Below are 24,828 nucleotides of genomic sequence, written 5' to 3' on the forward strand. Positions count from 1 at the left end.
CTAGCCTCACTGGGCCCATCAATCAATGTCACTGTGCCCATCAGAAAGCAGCCTCACTGTGCCCATCAATCAGCATTAGTTGAGCGGACACCTGGATGTTCGGGTTCGGCCGAACTTCGGAAAAATTTCCGGGTTCGGCACCCGAACTTGACCCGAACTTGAACCCGAACCCCATTGAAGTCAATGTGGACCCGGACTTTTGACTACTAAAATGTCTCTAAAAAACGAATGGAAAGGGCTAGAGCAGGGGTCTCAAACTCAAATTACCTGAGGGCCACAAGACAAGTTTTCATATCCCATGGGGGGCCGCATGCAAACTTTCAAACTTCAAAAACAACAGTACTGGTGTCAGCGAGCACATTATTAACCCCCACCACTGGTGTCAGCGAGCGCATTATTACCACCAGCACTGGTGTAAGCGGACACATTTTTACCCCCAGCACTGGTGTCAGTGGATGCATTATTAACCCTGACCACTACACTGCACACCGACCACTACACATCACACTGACCACTACACACTGACCACTACACACTGACCACTACACTGCACACTGACCACTGCACACTGACCACTACACTGCACACTGACCACTGAACACTACACACTGACCACTGAACACTACACTACACGATGACCACTACACTACACACTCACCACTACACTACACGATGACCACTACACTATGACCACTACACTGCACACTGACCACTACACACTGACCACTCACCATCAGGGCACAGCACATCAGGTCAAAGAGCCCAGCACATTAGGGTACAGGGCACAGGGTACAGAGCCCAGCACATCAGGGTACATGGGGCACATCAGGGTACATGGGGCACATCAGGGTACATGGGGCACATCAGGGTACATGGGGCACATCAGAGCACATGGGGCACAATCGGGGCACATTAGGGTACATGCGGCACATCAGCCACATCAGGGTACATGGGGCACATCAGAGCACATGGGGCACAATCAGGGCACATCAGGGTACATGGGGCGCATTAAGGCACATCAGGGTACATGGGGAACATTAGGGCACATCAGGGTACATGAGGGCACAAACAGGGTACATGGGGCACATCAGGGTACATGGGGAACATGAGGGCATAATCAGGGTACATGGGGCACATGACGTCACAATCGGGATACATGGGGCACAATCAGGGTACAGGGGGTACAGGTCAGCGTTTACTTGTTGTCTTTTTTCTTCACATGCAGAGTAGTGCAGGAAACGTCTCTGTCATAAGTTCACTTCTCTGTCTCATGCTGCGGCTGCTCCCCGCCCCCTGGCGGCCCCCCCTCTTCTCGTCCATCCCAGGTGATATCACAAGCAAATGGAGATGGACGAGAAGAGAGGGGGGGGGCGCCGGGGGGCGGGGAGCAGCCGCAGCTTGAGACAGAGAAGTGAACTTATGACAGAGACGCTTCCTGCGCTACTCTGCATGTGAAGGAAATCTACTCCCCCCACTTCCGCGGCATCCTCCGCCCTGCCTGCGGGCCATTTATAACTTTGAGACAACTGGGCTAGAGGGCTGTAAATGGCAGCAAAATGTCGGGAAGAGCATGGCAAGTACTCTGCAAATAAATGTGGATCGGGAAATAACTTGAAATAACATAAAAAATAATAATAATAATAATAATCTTGACCAAGGAGGACAAGGTCCATATGGAGTAGGAGATTGAGGGTTAGGGTTAGGGTTGGGGTTAGGGTTAGGGGGTTAGGGTTGGCTAGAGGGCTGCAAATGGCAGCAAAATGTCGGGAAGAGCATGACAAGTACGCTGCAAATAAATGTGTATCGGGAAATAACTTAAAATAACATAAAAAATTAAAATAAAAATAACATGAAAAAAAAAGAAAATAATAATCTTGACCTAGGAGGACGAGGTCCATATGGTAGGAGGTTGGGGTGGCGGTGGATGTGGCGGTGTAGGTGGAGGCGGCGGTGGAAGAGGACGAGGTAGCCAACACAGCAGGTTTTGGTTTTTAATTGATTTATTTTTTAAATTAGGGTACACCCCAAAAGAGTGAGAAAGATCTAGGGTTGCCACCTCATCCCTTTAACCACTTGCCCACCAGGTAAATTCTGGCACTTCTCTCCTTCATGTGAAAATCACAATTTTTTTGCTAGAAAATTTATCAGAACCCCCAAACATTATATATTTTTTTTTAGCAGACATCCTAGGGAATAAAATGGCAGTCATTGCAATACTTTTTGTCACACCGTATTTGCGCAGCGGTCTTACAAGCGCACTTTTTTTGGATAAAAATCACTTTTTTGAATTAAAAAATAAGACAACAATACATTTTGCCCAATTTTTTTATATATTGTGAAAGATAATGTTACGCCGAGTAAAATGATACCCAACATGTCACGCTTAAAAATTGCGCCCGCTCGTGGCATGGCGTCAAACTTTTACCCTTAAAAATCTCGATAGGCGACGTTTAAAAAATTCTACAGGTTGCATTTTTTGAGTTGCAGAGTAGGTCTAGGGCTAGAATTATTGCTCTCGCTCTAACGATCGCGGCGATACCTCACTTGTGTGGTTTGAATACCGTTTTCATATGCGGGCGCTACTCGCGTATGCGTTTACTTCTGCGCGCGAGCTCGTCGGGACGGGGCGCTTTAAAAAAATTTTTTTTGGTTTTCTTATTTATTTTTATTTAGTTTTATAATTTTTTACACTGAAAAAAATAAAATAAAAAAAATTGATCACTTTTATTCCTATTACAAGGAATGTAAACATCCCTTGTAATAGAAAAAAGCATGACAGGTCCTCTTAAATATGAGATCTGGGGTCAAAAAGACCTCAGATCTCATAATTAGACTTAAATGCAAAAAAAAAAATAAAAAAAAAAAAATGTCATTTTTTCAAATGACAAAAAAAAAAATGTTTCTTTAAGAGGCTGGGCGGGACTGACGTTTTGACGTCACTTCCGCCCAGCAGAGCTATGAGGACGGGTGAAGGAGATTTCTCCTTCAGTCCCGTCCCCGCTCAGCTGCCGGACACATCGGATCCCCTCCGCCGCTACCGACGGCTCCGGTAAGCGGCGGAGAGCGCGGGAGAGCGGCGGGAGGGGGGGGGCCCTCTCCCGCCACCGATAACGGCGATCTCGCGGCGAATCCGCCGCGGAGACCGCCGTTATCGTGTACACCACCGCCCCCTGCAAAGATGAATATCTCGGTTGTGGCAGCAGCTGCTGCCGTTATCGAGATATTCAACTTTAAAAAGGAGGACGTCTTTTTGACATGGGGCGGTGGTCAAGAGGTTAAACCCGAACACATAGTAATTATACAGGTTCTGGGGCTAATTTAATGTCTATAAGGCACCAAGTGAGTTTAATTTGCACCTTAATCAGCCAGAGAACCTGTGTAATCAATATGTTTTCACTTTTAACCACTTAAGCCCCGGACCAATATGCTGCCTAAAGACCCAAGGGGTTTTTACAGTTCGGGACTGCGTCGCTTTAACAGACAATTGCGCGGTCGTACGACGTGGCTCCCAAACAAAATTGGAAATAGAGCTTTATTTTGGTGGTATTTGATGACCTCTGCGGTCAGGGGCGGACTGGCCTGGGTGACAGGAATGCATCTTCCCCCCGGGCCGCTCCAATATTCTTTACAAGGGCCGCTGAGCTGGCTGAGAGTGGCAGCTCGGGGGCAGGCACGGCCAGATTCAGTACTGCAGCGATGATTCTGTTCTGGGCTGACACAGTCTGTGTGTTACAGAGTTCAGCCCAGCCCCTCCCTCCTCCACACGAAGCTCTAACTATCAGAGGCTGGGTGGATCTTCTCTCTCTTTCCCCGCCCACACTTCTGGCAGAACGTGTGTTGTCTGTGAAGATGATATGTCGGGCGGGAAAGTTAAAACAGAGCAGTCTGCTCAGCTTCCACAGCCTTAGAAAAAAATAAAAAAAAAGTGAGGCACCTGGGACTGTCCATTGCCACCAAGTAAGTGACAAGTGAGCCTTCTCCCCCCTCCCTTCCTGCTCTCCCCCCCCCCCCCCCTCTGCATATTACCAGCAGCCTGTCATTACTAGCACTGCAGCCTGTGACAGTTTCTTGCCCTCCTAAATGTATGCTGCAGTTTGGTCGCAATGCTGGTGTACTGGCACTGTCTTGCTGCATGTTACCCCCGGTCCCGGTAGACTTCTATTAGGTTGTACATTTTTGCTGCATGTTCTGAAAGTGCACATAAAGTCCTGCATGCTGCATCTTTGGTGCAATTCCAGAAAATGCAGCAAATACACACAACCTAAAAGAAGTCTGAGGGACTGCGGCTATGGAAAACCGCAAGCACACCAGTGCAGTGGTGGCCAGTCCATTAAGGGTGCACGGACGCTGCCCCAATAATCATGCCACCCCCTATATGTAAAATTGATAGATTCCTGCCTTGCATGAATTGATCCATGGCCACCGTTCCCACCCCCTATTTAGGTGTCCGTGTCCGAAGGGGGTGTCACAGCGGCTGCATTTGATGGGGCACAGTGGCTGCATTTGATGGGGTACAGCGGCTTCATTTGATGGGCACAGCGGCTTCATTTGATGGGCACAGCGGCTTCATTTGATGGGCACAGCGGCTTCATTTGATGGGCACAGTGGCTTCATTTGATGGGGTACAGTGGCTGCATTTGATATGGTACAGTGGCTGCATTTGATGGGCACAGTGGCTTCATTTGATGGGGTACAGTGGCTGCATTTGATGGGGTACAGTGGCTGCATTTGATGGGGTACAGTGGCTGCTTTTGATGGGGACAGTGGCTGCATTTGATGGGGCACAGTGGCTGCATTTGATGGGGTACAGCGGCTTCATTTGATGGGCACAGCGGCTTCATTTGATGGGCACAGCGGCTTCATTTGATGGGGACAGTGGCTGCATTTGATATGGTACATTGGCTGCATTTGATATGGTACAGTGGCTGCATTTGATATGGTACAGTGGCTGCATTTGATGGGCACAGTGGCTGCATTTGATGGGCACAGTGGCTGCATTTTATGGGGTACAGTGGCTGCATTTGATGGGGTACAGTGGCTGCTTTTGATATGGTACAGTGGCTGCATTTGATGGGCACAGTGGCTGCATTTGATGGGCACAGTGGCTTCATTTGATGGGGTACAGTGGCTGCATTTGATGGGGTACAGTGGCTGCATTTGATGGGGTACAGTGGCTGCTTTTGATGGGGACAGTGGCTGCATTTGATGGGGCACAGTGGCTGCATTTGATGGGGTACAGCGGCTTCATTTGATGGGCACAGCGGCTTAATTTGATGGGCACAGCGGCTTCATTTGATGGGCACAGCGGCTTCATTTGATGGGCACAGCGGCTGCATTTGATATGGTACAGTGGCTGCATTTGATGGGCACAGTGGCTTCATTTGATGGGGTACAGTGGCTGCATTTGATGGGCACAGTGGCTTCATTTGATGGGGTACAGTGGCTGCATTTGATGGGCACAGTGGCTGCATTTGATGGGCACAGTGGCTGCATTTGATGGGCACAGTGGCTTCATTTGATGGGGTACAGTGGCTGCATTTTATGGGGTACAGTGGCTGCATTTTATGGGGTACAGTGGCTGCATTTGATGGGGTACAGTGGCTGCATTTGATATGGTACAGTGGCTGCTTTTGATATGGTACAGTGGCTGCTTTTGATGGGGTACAGTGGCTGCTTTTGATGGGGTACAGTGGCTGCTTTTGATATGGTACAGTGGCTGCATTTAATGGGGCACAGTGGCTGCATTTGATGTTTTTTTTCATAATTTTTTCAGTTTGCTTGTGCGCTCCCCCCCCCTTAGTAGGCACTGCCACTCCACTGAAAAGTGATCAATGCTCAGGTCACTTTTCAGAGACATTTGACAGGCAGTGAGGAGGTGATATCTAATTTCCTCCCTGACTGTTATTAACCTCCTAAATGCCAGTCCCTCCAGATATTTCACTTTGTACTCCACCTTATTTTCATTACTCTTTATAGGTATTAGATGTTCTCTCACCTTATTCTTTGCACATCTAATACATAATGAGAGTTCTGGAGATAAGGTGGAGTTCAAAGTGAATTTCTAAGCCTAAGTGGAGCGCCCCTTTCAGAAGATTTGAGGATATTATTAAACCCAGAGACTGGTGGACTTAGGCCATCATAAGTAGATTGAAATTCTGCTGAACTGGCATAATTTCAATCAATCAATGTGCAGACTGGTTATACAAAATTCGATCTATCAACTGACTTCAGTACAACCAGCGTGTCCTTTTTTTTCTTTTTGTCAATCACTGCTGGCTGCTATAGCTGCCGGCAGTGATCACTGTATTCTGATGGCTGGGAAATGTTCACCTCAGAGCACACATCGACACATTTCTCTTACAGAAGCATGGCAAATCAAATGCCAGGCCTAGCATTACACCTGTGTGGCTGCAACCAAGTCTGGGCACAAGCTCCTGGAAAAGCAGGAGGGTGGCCAGTAAGAGGAAAGCTGGGTTACTTACATCATATCCCTGCTGCTTCTAAATCTGCTCCACTGCTGCACCAGGCCCACAATGCCTATAATCTGGTCCTGGGGGCCAGTGCACAGGCCTGTGCCTGCACATGCACAGCAGCGTCCACACAGAGAGAGGGACCACTTCACATTGACCGCACAGAGAGAGAGACTGCGCAACATTGCTTCCAGAGAGAAATGGCAATGTGGAGCAATTTTTCTCTCTGTTCCGGCAATGTGGAACAGTCTTTCTCTGTGCTGGAAATGGGGAGCAATTTCTCTCTCTCGGCAATGTGGTGCAGTCTCCCTCTCTCTATGTGGGCAATGTGGAGCAGTCGACCTCTCTGTGCGGGCAATGTGGAGCAGTCGCCCTCTCTGTGCGGGCAATGTGGAGCAGTCGCCCTCTCTGTGCAGGCAATGTGGAACAGATCGATGGTGAGCTGGTTCAATGGGCCACTTGACTAGATTTGCCCCCCAGGCCTAAGGCTGCCAGCCCTCCCCTGTCTGCGGTTTTTATTTTTTGCGCTATAAACAAAAATAGAGCGACAATTTTGAAAAAAATACAATATTTTTTACTTTTTGCTATAATAAATATCCCCAAAAACATATATAAATTGTTTTCCCTCAGTTTAGGCCGATACGTATTCTTCTACCTATTTTTGGTAAAAAAAAAATCGCAATAATCGTTTATCGGTTGGTTTGCGCAAAATTTATAGCGTTTACAAAATAGGGGATAGTTTTATTGCATTTTTATTTTTTTTATTTTTTTTACTACTAATGGCGGCGATCAGCGATTTTTTTCGTGACTGCGACATTATGGCGGACACTTCGGACAATTTTGACACATTTTTGGGACCATTGTCATTTTCACAGCAAAAAATGCATTTAAATTGCATTCTTTATTGTGAAAATGACAGTTGCAGTTTGGGAGTTAAACACAGGGGGCGCTGTAACATTTAGTGTTCACTTAGTGTGTGTTTACTACTGTAGGGGGGTGTGGCTGTAGGACTGACATCATCGATCGAGTCTCCCCTATAAAAGGGATCACTCGATCGATGCGCCGCCATAGTGAAGCACGGGGAAGCCGTGTTTACACACGGCCCTCCCCGTTCTTCAGCTCCGGGGAGCGACCGCGCCGTCGTCCCGGATCGCTCCCCGAGGCTTACCGACCGCCGCATGTAGGGGGGGGGGGGGGGGTCCCGATCGGACCCGCCACCCACGTCAAGCAGAGCACGTACAGTTACGTTGATGTGCCTGTCTGTGCCATTCTGCTGACGTATATCTACATGAGGAGGTCGGCAAGTGGTTAAAGGGATGAGGTGGCAACCCTAGAAAGATCAGAAAAAAAAGAATGGCTGGGTAAGGCCGGCCCGGTGTCTATTCTGCACAAGGTACGGACAAGGTACGGACAAGTCCTGTGGGATCCATGCCTGGTTCATTTTAATGAACGTGAGCTTGTCCACATCGGCTCTGGACAGGCGGCTGCGCTTGTCTGTGATAACGCCCCCTGCCGTGCTAAATACACGTTCAGATAATACACTGGCTGCAGGGCAGGCCAGCACCTCCAAGGCATAAAGGGCAAGCTCAGGCCATGTGCCCAATTTGGAGACCCAGAAGTTTAAGGGGGCAGACCCGTCATTCAGTACATGTAGGCGTGTGCACAGATACTGCTCCACCATGTTGGTGAAATGCTGCCTCCTGCTAAAACGTTCCATATCAGCTGGTGGTGCTGGTTGTTGTGGCGTGCTGACAAAGCTTTTCCACATTTCGGCCATGCTAACCCTGCCTTCTGAGTTGCTGGCGGTGCCCCGGCTGCGTTGGCGAGCTCTTCCTCCTCCTCTGCCTTCGCCTTGTGCTTCCACTGTGCCCCCGCTGTCAGGTGGGAATTCCACCAGCAGCGCGTCTACCAGCGTGCGCTTGTACTCGCGCATCTTGTGATCACGCTCCAGTGAGGGAATTAAGGACGGTACATTGTCCTTGTAACGGGGATCCAGCAGCGTGGCCACCCAGTAATCAGCACCTGTTAAAATGTGCGAAACACTGCGGTCGTTGGCGGAGACACTGCAGCATGTAAACGCTCATGTGTGCCAGGCTGCCCAGAGGCAATAAAAAGCTGTCCTCTGTGAGAGGTGTATCATCTGTGTCCTCTGTATCCCCCCAGCCAAGCACCAGTGATGGCCATGAGCTGGTCTGGGTGCCACCCTGATGTGAACATGGTTCCTCCCCTTCATCCTCCACCACGTCATCCTCCAGAACTGTGCAGTTGCTGGACAATTGTGTACCTGGCCTTTGTTGGTGCAGGAACCCACCCTCGGAGCCACTTGTGAATGACTGCCCTGAAAGCCTTGGAAATGATCCTGATTCCTCCTCCTCCTCCTGTGCCACATCCTCTTCCATCATCGCTCTTAGCGTTTTTTCAAGGAGGCATATGTGGTGACCGGGGAGGGTGATCCCCACGGCCACACACATGCGCTTGATGGTTAGCTACTTGTTTCTTGGGGCTAGGAGCCCAGGGTCAGGTGGTATTAACCCTTAGTGAGGGCCAGATGGTATTAACCCTCTCTGTCACGTGACGCCACTGTAGTCTTGGAATACCACGGGAAAATACAGCTCCGGGGGCCTCCGTATCCCCGCTAGTTAGGATGGTAATAACACAGTCCACAACAGGGGTTAAAACAACGAAGGCTTTATTGGCATGAAGGCAGGTGTCAAAATCTTCACAGCGTTTAAACAGTGTCACAAAGGTTCTGCTGATAATGCTTGAGCTTGGCTGATCATATATATACTCGGCTGCTGAGGCCGGATTAGTAATTCAGGGCCTATGCTTAACTAGGCTGAAAAATAGATACACTTACTGAAGTGTCGTTAGACTTGAGGCTTTTCGCCGGAATAACGGATTGATCCGATAAATGAGCTGAAGTACTGGTTCTGTAGTGTTTAGGGATACTCCACGCTTTGCTGTACTTTCTCCTGAACTGGAGGCTTCTGGCCTGCACTGCCTCTCCTCTGACTGTGTTTGGCTCTGCTAGGAACTGTGTGAAGCACTAGACTGCCTTAAACAGGAAGTACAATCCCTTATAAGGGCCTGATGAGACTGAAGCCTATTGGTTGAGAGCTGTGGATCATAGAGACTGACCTGTATTCCCTTGGAACTTACATTCAAAGTTTGTTACAAGTTAAAGTATAACACAACACAGTAAGGTCTTGTCTAGCACTTAGACCTCCTGACTCTAATACACTCTGACTGAACATGAGATGGCTGACTAAACCTCTTAAAGCTATACACACACCTAATAAACGTATTATCAACCATAACAGTGTAAATCACATCATGACTAGCTAAGTCCCTGCAGGGGAGACCCCACAAGCCGAGGGCCTCAATCTGACAGGGCCTACAGCAAATACCTGTACTGGGACACCACACATAGAACTGGAATAGTAACGCTAAGAACGGCGTCATCGGCACTGGCCATGTTGGTGGAGTACTCGAAACAGAGCAACAAGGCACACAGGTCTCGCATGGAGGCCCAGTTATTGGTGGTGAAGTGGTTCTGTTCCGCAGAGTGACACACGCGTGCGTGCTGCAGCTGAAACTCCACTATCGCCTGCTGCTGCTCGCACAGTCTGGCGAGCATGTGCAAGGTGGATTTCCACCTTGTGGGCACGTCACATATGAGGAGGTGAGCGGAAAGGCCGAAGTTACGCTGCAGCGCTGCCAGGCGAGCAGCAGCAGCAGCAGGGTGAGAACGCCGAAAGTGCACACAGACGGACCACACTTTCTGCAGCAGCTGTGGCATATCGGGGTAAGTTTTCAGGAACCTCTGCACCACCAAATTCAGCACATGAGCCTGGCAAGGGATGTGCGTCAAACTAGGGTAGGGAAAGGCTGGGCCCAGAGCTGCTACGAGATTTCGCCCGTTATCGCACACCACCAGGCCAGGCTTTAGGCTCACTGACGCCAACCACTCATCGGTCTGTTGTTCCATGTCCCTCCACAACTCCTGCGCAGTGTGGGGTTTTTCCCCCAAACAGGAAAGTTTTAAAACTGCCTGCTGTTGTTTACCCATGGCTGTGCTGAAGTTGGTGGTGAATTTGTTACGCTGATTGGATGAGGAGGCGGTAGAGGATGAGGAAGCGGAGTAGGAGGAGTTAGGAACAGGAGGCAAACTGAAGCGCCCTGCAATCCTCGGTGGTGGAAGGACATGCGCCAAACTGCTATCCGCCTCAGGCCCAGCCGCCACTGCATTTACCCAGTGCGCTGTTTGGGAGATATAACGTCCCTGACCATGCTTATTGGTCCACGTATTCGTAGTTAGGTGGACCTTGGCACAGATGGCGTTGCGCAGTGCACACCTGATTTTGTCCCCCACTTAGTTGTGCAGGGAAGGGATGGCTTGCCTAGAAAAGTACTGGCGGCTCGGCACGACGTACTGTGGGACAGCCAATGCCATCAGGCTTTTAAAACTCTGCGTCTCCACCAGACGGAATGACAGCATTTCAAAGGCCAGGAATTTTGAAATGCTGGCACTCAGGGCCAGGGATCGCAGGTGGGTAGGGGGTACTTCCTCTTCCGCTCCAGTGTTTGGGAGATAGAGAGCTGAACGCTTCCATGGGACATTGTGGAGATGTTTGGTGACCCAGGTGGTAGTGTTGCTTGCCGGTCCTCTAATTGCGGGGTGGCAGGTGGCACTGTCACTACAGAGGTGGATGAAGAGGCCGAGAGGCCCGAGACTGAAGCAGAAGAGGAAGCAGGAGGAGCCAGAGACCTTTCTTGGTTTTTGAGGTGTGTACTCCACTGCAGCTCGTGCCTTGCACTTAGATGCCTGGTCATGCAGGTTGTGCTCAGGTTGAGAACGTTTATGCCTCGCTTCAGCCTCTGATTGCACAGCGTGCAAACCACTCGTGTCTTGTCATCAGCACATTGTGTGAAGAACTGCCACGCTAGGGAACTCCTTGGACCTGGCTTTGGTGTGCTCGGTCCCTTGCTGCGTTGGGCAGTAGCAGGCGTACTATCTAGGGGACGGACGCTCCGCTTTGGCACCCTGCTCCCTCTTCTGCTGTGCTGGTGGCTCTGTGCCACCACCGCCTCTTCCTCCGAACTACATGGGTCACCTGCATGAGGTTGATTCCATGTGGGGTCGAGGACCTCATCGTCCACCACATCATCTTCAACCCAGTCTTCACCACTGCCCTCCTTGTCGATCTGCACAATTGCAAAAGCAGCAGCAGTTAGCAACTGTGTTTCATCATCATCCGAGATGTGCTGTGATGGTCCCCCCATGTACTCATCTTGAAACATAAGTGGTTGGGCACGGGTGCACTCAATCTCTTCCACTTCTGGGGCAGGGCTAGGTGGATGGCCCTGGGAAAATATGCTAACAGAGTCATCAAAAAGCAGAAGAGACTGCTGCATGATTTGGGGCTCAGACTGCTTGGCTGATTTGCAAGGGGGTGAGGTGAAAGACTGATGGACAACAAGACTGGTTGGGAGACAATGTGAAGGAACTGGAGGCACTGTCAGCAACCCAATCTACTACCGCCTGTTCTGCTCCTGGCCTCAACATTCCTAGAGCCGGATTAGGCCCGACCAAATACCGCTGCAGGCTCTGTCGCCTACTCGGACCTGAGAAAGGTGTTTCACTTGTGTGTGTAGCTGGCACAGATCGACCACGTCCTCTCCCTGCAACAGGAGCTCCACCATCAGCACCGCGTCCGCGGCCACATCCCTTATTTGACGTTCTCCTCATATTTCCAAAAATTTAGGATCTTGCCCTAAATGGGTGTGCTGCTGTAATATGCAGAGTATCTCACAGTAACCTACACAGTGCTGCTGTAATATGCAGAGTATCTCACAGGAACCTACTCAGTGCTGCTGTAATATGCAGAGTATCTCACAGGAACCTACTCAGTGCTGCTGTAATATGCAGAGTATCTCACAGTAACCTACTCAGTGCTGCTGTAATATGCAGAGTATCTCACAGGAACCTATGCAGTGCTGCTGTAATATGCAGAGTATCTCACAGGAACCTACTCAGTGCTGCTGTAATATGCAGAGTATCTCACAGGAACCTATGCAGTGCTGGTGCAATATGCAGAGTATCTCCTATATAATTCTCTCCCTATGAGAACAAGCAGCAACCTTGCCCTAAACTGTCTAATGCAGTGTATCTCACAGGAACCTATGCAGTGCTGGTGCAATTTGCAGAGTATCTCCTATATAATTCTGTCCCTATCAGAACAAGCAGGAACCTTGCCCTAAACTGTCTAATGCAGAGTATCTCACAGGAACAGATGTAGTGCTGGTGCAATATGCAGAGTATCTCCTATATAATTCTGTCCTATCAGAACAAACAGGAACCTTGCCCTAAACTGTCTAATGCAGAGTATCTCACAGGAACAGATGTAGTGCTGGTGCAATATGCAGAGTATCTCTTATATAATTCTGTCCCTATTAGAACAAGCAGGAACCTTTCCCTAAACTGTCTAATGCAGAGTATCTCACAGGGACAGATGCAGTGCTGGTGTAGATTTCTGAAGCAGGATAGTCCTATCTCAATCTCTCCCTCAGATCAGCAGCAGCCTTTCCCTACCCTAGCTAAAGAAGAGTGACGAGCTGTGCTGTGTGCCTCTAGCTTACAGTATATAGAGGCTGGGTCACATGCTGCACTGGCCAATCACAGCCATGCCATTAGTAGGCATGGCTGTGATGGCTTCTTAGTCACAGTTGTAAAACAAATGGGGATTGGCTGCCCATCAGCCCGCCATAACATTCCCGAACACCGGACCCGAACCTTCAGCAAAATGTCCGGGTTTGGGTCCGGGTACAAAAAATCCCAAAGTCCGTACCGAACACAAACTTTAAAGTTCGGGTTCGCTCAACCCTAATCAGCATCACTGTGCCCATCAATTTCAAGTCCACCGTACCAGCTAACCCACCACCGCATCTTCCCTATCGCAGGGCAGGCCTTAGTGCAAGGCACTAGTGATTGATTCTCGGCTGTCGCTGGTGCTTACTGTCCAGCCGAGACTAACAGAGGAGGCCGTGCATTCCATGCCAGTGACAGGCCCAGTGGGAAACCGCAAGTGACGCTGCAGCTCCGGTGAAAAGCACCACCCACGTCCTCTGGACCGTTCCAATGACAAACCCCAAACAGGTAGGATAATGCTGGAATGGGAGTGTTCCTGTTGCATCGCTCTGCACCCGAAAGACATTCCAGAGCAAGCCAATAAAGCATCTGACCTGCAATAATGTGATTGCGAATATGTCATGGTTCCCATAGACACCTGTGTGTCCGGCACACGGTAAACACTTAAAGCGGGGGTTCACCACAAATTTTTTTTTTTTAACATTACATTCAGCCGAGTTGTCCTAATGACAATCGGCTGTTTTTTTTTTTTTTTTTCCCGTACTTTCACCGCCGCTTCCGGGTATGTCATCTGCGGGACTGGGTGTTCCTAATTGATTGACAGGCTTCTGACCGTCGCATACTGCACATCACGAGTTGCCGAAAGAAGCTGAACGTCGGTGCGCAGGCGCCGTATAGAGCCGACTCGCAGTCCGGCTTTTTTTGGCAACTCGTGACGCGCAGTATGCGGCGGTCGGAAGGCTGTCAATCAATTAGGAATGCCCAGTCCTGCAGAAGACATACCCGGAAGCGGCGGTGAAAATACGGTATGTATGGAAAAAAAAAAAAGACAATTGTCATTAGGACAACTTGGCTGAATGTAATGTTAAACATTTTTTTGGGGTGAACCCCCGCTTTAAAGAGCCATGCTTTCTGGTTAGCATGCTGCTAGAGAGCTAACAGGGGATGGAGCTCGTGCAGGCTAAGGTTGCCACTCCATTCATTGCGGCAGGACATCACCCCCTCCTTCCTTAAACCTGTGCAGAAGCCAGGATGGAATGCACTGTCTACATATGTTGGCATACAAGGTTTGTATTCAATAAGCAACAACCACTATATGTCATTGCTGTGTGCCTACTACATTGTATGATCACTAGATGGCAGTGTTACGTTTGTGAGTTCATGTTTTGTCTATGCCTCATAAGTAATAAAAGAGTTCCTGCTCGTGTCGCACATTTTTCTCAGAGAAACACCAGACTGTCTGCTTGTACTTTGTTTAGCCCCTGAAAGATTATATCTAACAGGTTATGGGCCCAGGACATGTTACAGAAGCCCAGGATATAATACAGATTACCCCTGGATATAGCCGGATACAGTGAGCTAGAGCAATTGAGTGCAGGAGACAGCAACAAAAAGACAAACAGCAGAAATGGCTGCAGCCATCCCCTCAGCAAAGTTCTCCATTGCAAATCTGACGAATCAGAACTACCAATCTTGGAAATTCAAGATGAAAATGCTGCTTATAAGAGAAGGTACGTGGAAATGTATAAATGAACCAAGACCTGCACAGCCCACAGAGGAGTGGTTAGACAGAGATCAGAAGGCGCAGAGCACAATCTCCCTTTGCATAGATGATGATCAAATCATACATATATGTAACTGTCAGACTGCTAAAGACATGTGGGAAGAGTTACAGAAAGCACATGAAAGAGTTAATCTCAGCAATAAACTGTATTTAATCAGAAAGCTCTATCAGACTAAGCTACAGAAAGACCAGGACATGCAGGACTATATAAGACAGACCTTAGAGATGGTGGAGAGACTGCGAGGGATTGGAGAAGAGATAAAAGATTTCCATGTTGCAGCGCTATTATTAAGTGGACTTCCTGAAAGTTATGAGACACTTGTAACAGCACTAGATGCACGTCCAGATGATGATCTGACACTGGAATATGTTAAAGGCAAGCTTGTGGATGAATACAAGCGCAAAACTGAAAGCATGAGTAATGTGAGTGTGTGTTCAGAGACGACTTTAAAGACGAAATACAAAAATAAACACAGTAACGTGCAGCTAGAAAAGCGGGAATGCTTTGTGTGCAAGAAACCAGGACACCTAAAAGCAGATTGTAGAATCTGGAAAGCTAGAATGCAAAAACAAAGTGCATTGCAACAAGCTAAGAATGTCATAGAAACAAAGGAGTATGCATTCGGATCCAAAAATGGTGTCACCTCTGTGCAAGCATGGTGTATGGACTCAGGTGCTACAAGTCACATGACAAATGACCGAAGTTTCTTCGCTCAGCTTGATGAAAGCAAAACAGAAGGGATAACTACAGCTAATGGACAATTCATGAAATCAGTGGGAATAGGAGATGGCTTTCTATACTGTCCTATCTCTCCAGATATCACTAAAAAGATCCATATGAGGAATGTTCTGTATGTGCCAGATCTTGAAAGCAACCTTTTGTCAGTAAAGAAACTCACTAACCAAGGCAATGTAGTCACATTTCAGGGTGACAGTTGTATCATAACAAAAGGGGATTGCTTGCTTGCAAAGGCTAAAATCATAGATGAACTATATCAGCTGAACTGCAGTGAAATGGTTAAAATAGCCAAAGAGGATAAACATTCAAACTGCATCCACACTTGGCACAGACGATTGGGGCACAGAAATTCTGATACAATAAAGAAAATAGTTGAGAATAACTATGCAAGTGGTATTAAGATTAATCCATGTGGTCACACAATGATTTGTACCAGCTGTATTAAAGGGAAAATGGCAAGGACACCTTTTCCCAAGCAGACCAACAGCAAAGCTCAAAAACCTCTGGACTTAATACATTCAGATCTTTGTGGTCCAATGAAAACTATGACTCCAGGAAAGAAAAAGTACTTCCTGACCTTCATTGATGATTACTCCAGATATACCACAGTATTTCTACTTCACAATAAGGATGAAGTGCCAGCGAAATTAGAAGAGTATCTCGCTCAAGTAAATAATATTTTTGGCGGAATGCCCAGAGTACTACGAACAGATAATGGCTCAGAATATACAAGTGGTAAAACACAAGCCATTCTCAGGAAGCATGGAATTATGTTCCAGACAACAGTTCCATATAACCCGGAGCAAAATGGAGTTGCAGAGAGAATGAACCGCACACTGTGTGAAAGTGGGAGGAGCATGCTATTTGATGCTGATATGCCAACTACATACTGGGGAGAAGCTATCACAACTGCATGTTATCTTCAAAATCGCTTGCCGGGAAAAGCAACAACAAAAACTCCATATGAACTGTGGAACAAAAGGAAACCAGATTTAAGACACATCAGACTTTTTGGAAGTAAAGCCTATGTACACATTCCAAAAGAAAAACGTACAAAATGGGATGCATGTGCAAAAAAGGTGTACTTGTGGGGTACAGTGAATCTCAAAAAGGATACAGGATTTTACATCAAGACACGAACAAGGTAACAGTCAGCAGAAGTGTGATTATTGATGAAACTTCATGTGCTCAAAGTTTGAACAACAGACACAAACTATTCAAACTGAGAAAGAATCAACATCAGTCACTCAAGAAAATAAGGAAAGTGATACAGAAATAGAAATTACTGCAGAAGAATCAAAACCTGAATCTGAACCAGAAATACCTTCAGTCAGAAAATCAACCAGAATCAATAAAGGTGTTCCAGCTGAACGTTTATCTTACATAGCTCGCAGAGCTGTTCAAACTGAACCAGGTTCATGGAAAGAGATGCAGAAACTGCCAATGCATGAGAAACAAGTATGGAATAAAGCCGCTGATGAAGAAATTACATCACTCGAAGATCTCCAGACATGGACACTTTCAGAGCTACCTCAAGGTAAACATGCCATAGGATGTAAATGGGTTTTTAAAACCAAATGTAACTCTGAAGGGAAAGTCTGTCAGTACAAGGCAAGGCTGGTTGCTGAAGGTTACTCACAGAAGTTCGGTGAGGACTATGATGCTACTTTTGCTCTAGTTGCTAAACAAAGTACTTTCAGAACACTAATGACAGTGGCTGCCATGCGTACAATGATTGTGAAACATCACGATATTAAGACAGCTTTTCTTAATGGTGATATTGAAGAAGAAATTTACATGTCACAGCCAGAAGGATATTTCAAAAAGGGACAAGAACATCTTGTCTGCAAGTTGAATAAATCTCTTTATGGCCTTAAACAATCAGCTCGAGCATGGAACCTGAAGATTAATCAAGTTCTACTAAATTAAGGATTTACAAAAAGCAAAGCTGATCCGTGCCTATATGCTAAACAAGTAGACACTGAGTGGATGTATCTGCTAATTTATGTAGATGACCTGTTTATTGCTCACAAAAACAACAATGAAATTGCAAAGTTAACAGGAGTACTCAACGAGCACTTTGAAACTAAAGACCTAGGTGAAGTGACATATTATCTTGGAATTGACATCCAGCGTGAGAAAGATGGAAGTTTCCTGTTGAATCAGAGTGCAAAAATTGAATCTATTCTTCAGCAATTCAACATGACAGAGGCGAAAGGAGCAAGCACACCTATGGATACAGCCTATCCAAAGTTAGAAGGAGAAGATGATCTTCTCACATCCAATGAACAATACAGACAAGCAGTGGGGGCACTTCTCTACATTGCAACCACTTCACGTCCAGACATTGCAGCCAGCATGTCTCTTCTTTGCAGGCGAGTTGATAAACCACGTCAAAGAGACTGGAATGCGATCAAAAGAGTTATGAGATATCTGAAACAGACAAAAGACTTACATTTGAAACTGTCAGCAAGTGGTGATTTAAACCTCGTGGGATATGTGGACTCCGATTGGGCAGGTGATCACAGCACACGCAAATCCACAAGTGGTTACTTATTAAAATTGGGAGACAGTCCTATATCATGGTCCAGCAAGAAACAGATGTCAGTGGCATTGTCCTCTACAGAAGCCGAATACATATCTGCAGCTTATGCCAGTCAAGAAGTTGTGTGGTTACAGCAATTACTCAAGGATCTTGGAGAAGCAACATCAGAACCTACCGTCTTATTTGAGGACAATCAGGGTTGCATTAAAGCGGTTCTCCACCCTAAAGTGGAGTCCCGCTGATCGGAACCCTCCCCCCTCCGGTGTCACATTTGACACCTTTCAGGGGGGAGGGGGGTGCAGACACCTGTCTAAAGACAGGTATTTGCACCCACTTCCGGCCACACGCTACGGGCGAAAGACAGGCATTCCGTCACATCCCGTCTGTCGCCCGTTGTGTGCTGGGAACACTCGGCTCCCAGCACACAGCGTGTGAGCCAATCGGCGGGCGCAGCGCGACTCGCGCATGCGCCGTAGGGAACCGGGCAGTGAAGCCGCAGCGCTTCACTTCCTGGTTCCCTGAGCGTGGATGGAGGGGGGAGCAGCAGAGAGACGAGCGATCGCTCGTGCTCTGCTGCGATCAGCGCTGGACTCCAGGACAGGTAAGTGTCCTAATATTAAAAGTCAGCAGCTGCAGTATTTGTAGCTGCTGGCTTTTAATATTTTTTCCCCGTGGCACATCCGCTTTAAGCTTGCAACAAGTGAGAAGATTAATGGAAGAACCAAGCACATCGATGTCAGACATCATTACATTCATGACTTAGTTGATCAGAAAGTGATTGAACTTGTGTATTGTGAGTCGGAAAAAATGATTGCTGATGCTTTGACAAAGCCACTAGCTATAAACAGATTTGTTGATCTTAGATCAGAAATGGGATTGACATAGATAGTATTTGTTGAGTGGGGGTGTTAGCATACAAGGTTTGTATTCAATAAGCAACAACCACTATATGTCATTGCTGTGTGCCTCACCAGTGTTGCTCATCTTACTAAAAGTAATTAGTTACAGTTACAAATTACTTCTCAGAAAAAGTAATTGTGTTAGTGACTCAGTTACTACATTGAAAAAGTAATTAGTTACTCAGCAAAGTAACTGTGACTGTAACTGTACAATATCATCACACTCCACCTCCACATGCCCAGCAATACTGTACAATATCAGATTCATCACACTCCACATGCCCAGGCTGGGCATGTGGAGGTGAAGTGTGATGATATTGTACAGTATTGCTGGGCATGTGGAGGTGGAGTGTGATGATATTGTACAGTATTGCTGGGCATGTGGAGGTGGAGTGTGATGATACAGTAAACAGGGGGGCCAGAGGGAGGCAGGCAGAGCAGATTCATGGGAATTTCAGTCCGGTATTGAAGCCGGGGTAGCGATCATCTTGTCTGGTAACCCTGACAAAAATGGCCATCGGTGAGAGTTACCTGAATTGGGTGTACCGCGGAAGAGCGGTGAGGCGTCAGCTGGTTGAAACACTGCAGAGCTTTAAACCTTTGGAGGGGTCACCGGAGCTGGTTAGAGGGCAGTGGCGTCACTAGGGTTAGTGTCACCTGGTGCGGTAAAACATGGTGTCACCCCATCCCTTCCCCCCATCGTCTAAAGAGCTATGTGCAGAGTGACCCTCACCCCCATATACCCCCTCCTAGCACAATTCCTCTTTCCCTCATCCCTCTCAGCACAATCCCCGCAATATTCCCCCCTCAACAAAAATCTTCACCCCCATATGCCCCCTTCCAGTACAAATAACCCCTCTCAGCACATTACTTCCCCTCCATTTCCCCCTACCAGCACAAGTCATCACCCTCATATACCCCCTTTCAGCACAAATCATCCCCCCCTGCACAGATCCCCCCTCTCAGCACAAATCATCCCCACATCTCCCCCCTTTCAGTATTAAACCCCTCTTATTGCCCAAATTCTCTTATTCCCCCAACCAAGCCACCCTCAGCACAAATCCTTTTATTTAATCCCTCCCTGACAATTTCCCCCTACAAGCACAACCCCCACCCCAATACAAAGGCACTCGCTTCCAGATTTTCCCATAAAAAACAAACAAAAAAAATAAATCTTAATCCCTCTCAGCAAAAATCCTTCCTCTTATTGCACAAATCCTCAGATCCCTGCCCCCAGCCCAGATTTACCGGTTATCAGTTACCGGGTCCTCAGTGATTGATGGCTGACACTTTAGCAGCTCCTATCTGTCCCAGCCGGCTGCATGTTAGCAGTGTCAGAGCGCCGGGAGATATCCTTCCCAGGCTCCTCCACCTGTCCCATCAGAAGACACGTCAGATCAGGGGAGGATCCTGGGAAGGAGATCTCCCAGCGCTCTGACACTGCTAACATGCAGCCGGCTGTGACAGATAGGAGCTGCTAAAGTGTCAGCCATCACTGCGCTGGAGACCCGGGGACACACACTGTCGCTCCCCTCGTTATCACGCTGCGCCCGAGACTGGAGCTCCGCTCTTGCGCCCGATCCTGCTCAGGATTCCCATTCGATTTCTGGCGAGGGCGCCCATGAGCATCTCCGTCCGTGTTCTCTGAAGCCGTGATTGGGAGGTCCGCCCACCAGCAATCACAGAGACAGGCCAGCTCTGTGGCCACATGACCTGGCCGCCTGACGCTGTGACCCAATCACAGGCCAGCTCAGGCCAGTGGCCACATGACATCACCCCCTCTGCCCCCCGCACGCTATAAAAGTAATTACGGTAACACCACCCAAGTAATGGGAACGGCGTTGCCGAGAGGGGAAGAGTAATCAGGTAGATTGCTCGTTCCCCTCAAAAGGGGCTGCGTTAGGTAACGGCGTTTATTTAAACGCTGTTACTAACAACACTGCAAATCACCCTGCATAATTTTTGTTTGTATATCTGCTGTCTTCAGCTTTCTACACTGTATAGAAGTGAACATCTTATAAGAACATTTTCTTCCTGTTCCACCACTGCATGTGGAGTCTGGGCATACACTGTAGGGTTGATTTACTAAAACTGGGGAGTGCAAAATCTGGTGCAGCTGTGCATGGTAGCTAATCAGTTTCTAACTTCAGTTTGTCCAATTAGGCTTTGACAAAGAAACCTGGAAGCTGATTGGTTTCTATGCAGAGCTGCACCAGACTTTGCACTATCCAGTTTTAGTAAATCAACCCCTGTGTTAGAGCTAATTGGAGGAAAGGCACCCCCCACACATAAGAAGAGGAATCAAGAAACATGCAGAGCTGAGCTATGAATAGACAAGCTCTCTGCTAATCTATCTCTATGCACCCACCCAGACTCAAATTTTGAGCTGCTTTTAGCTTGTGTGTCAGAGAGCTTGTACGGAGTTATCATGCTGATAACAGAGGAATGAAGCAGAAGAAAGACACAGGACTTAGACAGGGCTTTTTTTAGTGGGAACGTGAGGGAATGCAGTTCTGGCACTGAATGCATGTTATTACTCTTTGTAATGGCTGGGAGGTGCTGGTGTGTCTATTGCTGGCTGCTGGGGGATCTGTTATCTCTGAAGGGCATCTATTGTTGCAAGGGGGACTATTTTTGCTATTGGGGGATCTATTGTTGCTGGGAGGAACCTACTATTAAAGAAGGATTCTATTGATGCTGGCTGCTGGGAGATCTATAGTTGCTGCGGTGGATCTATTTTGCTAGAGGGAGGTATTGATTTTTTCATAAGGTCAATTGTTTCTTGGGGGATCTATTGTGTGTGTGGGGGGGGGGTGTATTGCTGCTGGCTGCAGGGAATCTATTTTACTGCTTTCCTTGTTTTCATTAACAAATTCCATACAAATTATGTAGCACCACAAAATGATACTTGGTTCTGTATTTTTCAAAAGGGGTAATACTGAGAGGTGGGTTGGGGGTGGAACAAGGGCGGGTACTCAGAGGTAGGTAGGTAGTGGAACCAAGAGACAGTGCTTTGAGGTGAATAGGTGGTGGAACCAAGGGACAGTGCTTGGAGGTGGGTAGGTGGTGAAACCAAGGGACAGTGATTGGAGGTGTGTAGGTGGTGGAACCAAGGGGCAGTGCTTTGAGGTGAGTAGGTGGTGGAACCAAGGGACAGTGCTTGGAGGTGGGTAGGTGGTGGAACCAAGGGACAGTGTTTGGAGGTGGGTAGGTGGTGGAACCAAGGGACAGTGCTTGGAGGTGTGTAAGTGGTGGAACCAAGATGCAGTGCTTGGAGGTGGGTAGGGGGCGAAGAATAATGGTGACTCAGAAGGGGGGAGTACCTGCACCTATTCTCTAAGAAAAAAAGCCCTGGACCTAGAACTTTGGAGAAAGATAAGTAAACACTGCAGATATATGTGCCTAGGTCAGATTTCGTGAATGGGGTTTACATCTACTTAAAAGTAAGAATGAGAGGTCTGTGTCATAGCCAGCTGGGTGGAGTTGGGAACTGCAGTGCTCATATCTCAGTTGCAGTGTTTTTGTGGGGAAGATGAAGTGATTTAAGTTGCTAAATTATCTGACTTAGCCCCTTTCACATGGACAGGTGTGCCTAAAAAACTGACAGGCGGACCTGAATGGACATGTCCACTGACATCCGATCTGCTCCGATCCGCTAAATTCAGATGGATGGAAACCCTATTTTCCATCATCCTGGCGGATCGGATGAAAACGGACAGGCGGTCTGTTTTCATCTGATCCCCCATAGAGGAGAGCGGCGCCCTGACAGGTCCGCCCATGCACAGTGTGCAGAGATGGACCTGTCATCCGCCTGCTCAACGGGGATCAACAGAGCGATCTCTGCTGAGCAAAGCGGAGTCCGTACACAGACACGTCCATGGGAAAGAGCCCTATATATAAAATATAATATCTAGATTGACTAAGAATTTAATTAGACTGATAGCAATATGTATTTGCCTAGCTATAATGCATACCTAACATTAACCTAATGCATCTATCTTATTGTGTGTATTTCTATTATTGCGTTTATTCATTTTTAAGGTGTATATTTTTGTGTAGTTAGAAAAAAAACAATAAAAGCTGGAAATTATTTGTATTCATTTTAACGATGAATGTGGTGTATTTTGCAGTATGTCATTGCTGGATCACTGACAATCGCAGCCAAAGCCAAACCTAACATTTGTCTGGTGAGTTTAGCATACAATAAAGGAGAAAAATATACCTTGTCTACTGTGCGTATTTTACACCCTCATTATATAGGTATAATCAATGAGAAGAGGATATAAAATTAATAATGATCTGGAAATTGTATTTTGGGGTTATATTTGCATATATAATATATATATATATATATATATATATATATATATATATATATATATATATATATATATATATATATATATATATATATATATATATATATATATATATATATATATATATATATATTATAAATAATCTGCCCTTTGCATAAAATCTGTTGATTCAACATATGATAAATTAAAACATTTCCAAAATTAAGACATATAATTCTGGCCTACATGTCCCATTAGGTACAAATTGTGTGACAGGTGATGGTTCAAGCCCTGGAGAAGTGAAAATGGGAATTTTAGAGTTATAAAACTAAAATATGAGTACAGAATTACAACATGTACTATTGTAGCCCAAATTTGAATAGAGTAGAAGAGCATAACATTCTCAGTTTAGACCAGTGTATCCCAACTTTTTTTCAGTCAAGGTACCTGTAATAGATCCCTGTCACACTCCACTTTAGTGCTTCCATCAGTACACAGCTTCCTTAAAAATGGACCTTCAGATCTCAAATTTTTACAGCCAAATATTGTAACCAAGATCCAGACGAGACTAGCTCAGTTACACAGCTTTAACATGGACTGTTTATTTTGAGATCTCACACAAATATCTATACCATAATGACAATACAAACTGTAACCAGAAACCTAATTAACATGAGCTAATTAACTAATCGTTTAAAGAGCCTAGGTAACTCAGAGGCATGACCTTTCAGGACAGACTTGCCGTCTTTTAGAGCTGAAACAAGGGTTTCCCAAACTCTCCAAGGGGTTCTGTGTTCCACGGGCCCTTCCGTAACAGTACCTTTTAAAATTCTGCGCAACCTTGAGGCACCCCTTTCTAAAATGTAAAGATTTTATAGTTTTACATAATACAGCAACATCCACAAGCTTAGTACACCCAACAATAAAGGTGATGCAAACACACCTGTGCAAGCTAATAATGACTAGTATTCTAGTGTTTTTTTCCTCAGTTTCTCTCCCTCACTCAGCTAATGTGACCCCAGTGCTGATAGAGAGTGTCAAGGGAGGGGTAAATAATAAGGTGTACAAGGACCCAGTGGGGGTTATTTACGAAAGGCAAATCCACTTTGCACTACAAGTGCACTTGAAAGTGCAGTCGCTGTAGAAATGAGGGGGACATGCAAGGAAAAGAAAAAACAGCATTTTTTGCTTGCACATGATTGGATGATAAAATCAGCAGAGCTTCCCCTAATTTCAGAGCTTCCCCTCAGATCTACAGCGACTGCACTTACAAGTGCACTTGCAGTGCAAAGTGGATTTTCCTTTCGTAAATAACCCCCAATGTCTTCCTTATCAACTGATGGTGTTATTGGTTGTTATGACCCTGATGGCTAGAAGGTTGTACTGGTGCACAATGAAAACCCATGGCTTTGTGTAACTAAAAGGCTTCATCTACTCACTAGCTT

General features: G+C 46.8%; 1 protein-coding gene across 1 annotated transcript in view; it reads left to right on the plus strand.

Moving 5' to 3' along the window:
- The window catches only part of LOC120910454 (membrane-spanning 4-domains subfamily A member 4D-like), a 119,109-nt gene that overhangs the window by 24,094 nt on the left and 70,187 nt on the right, over nt 1-24,828 (plus strand). The window contains exon 4 of the mRNA XM_040322210.1: nt 23,216-23,272. Coding sequence (XP_040178144.1) covers nt 23,216-23,272 — 57 coding nt within the window. The remainder of the gene's footprint in view (nt 1-23,215; nt 23,273-24,828) is intronic.

This window comes from Rana temporaria, chromosome 8, assembly GCF_905171775.1.
Source record: "Rana temporaria chromosome 8, aRanTem1.1, whole genome shotgun sequence".
Lineage (NCBI taxonomy): Eukaryota > Metazoa > Chordata > Amphibia > Anura > Ranidae > Rana > Rana temporaria.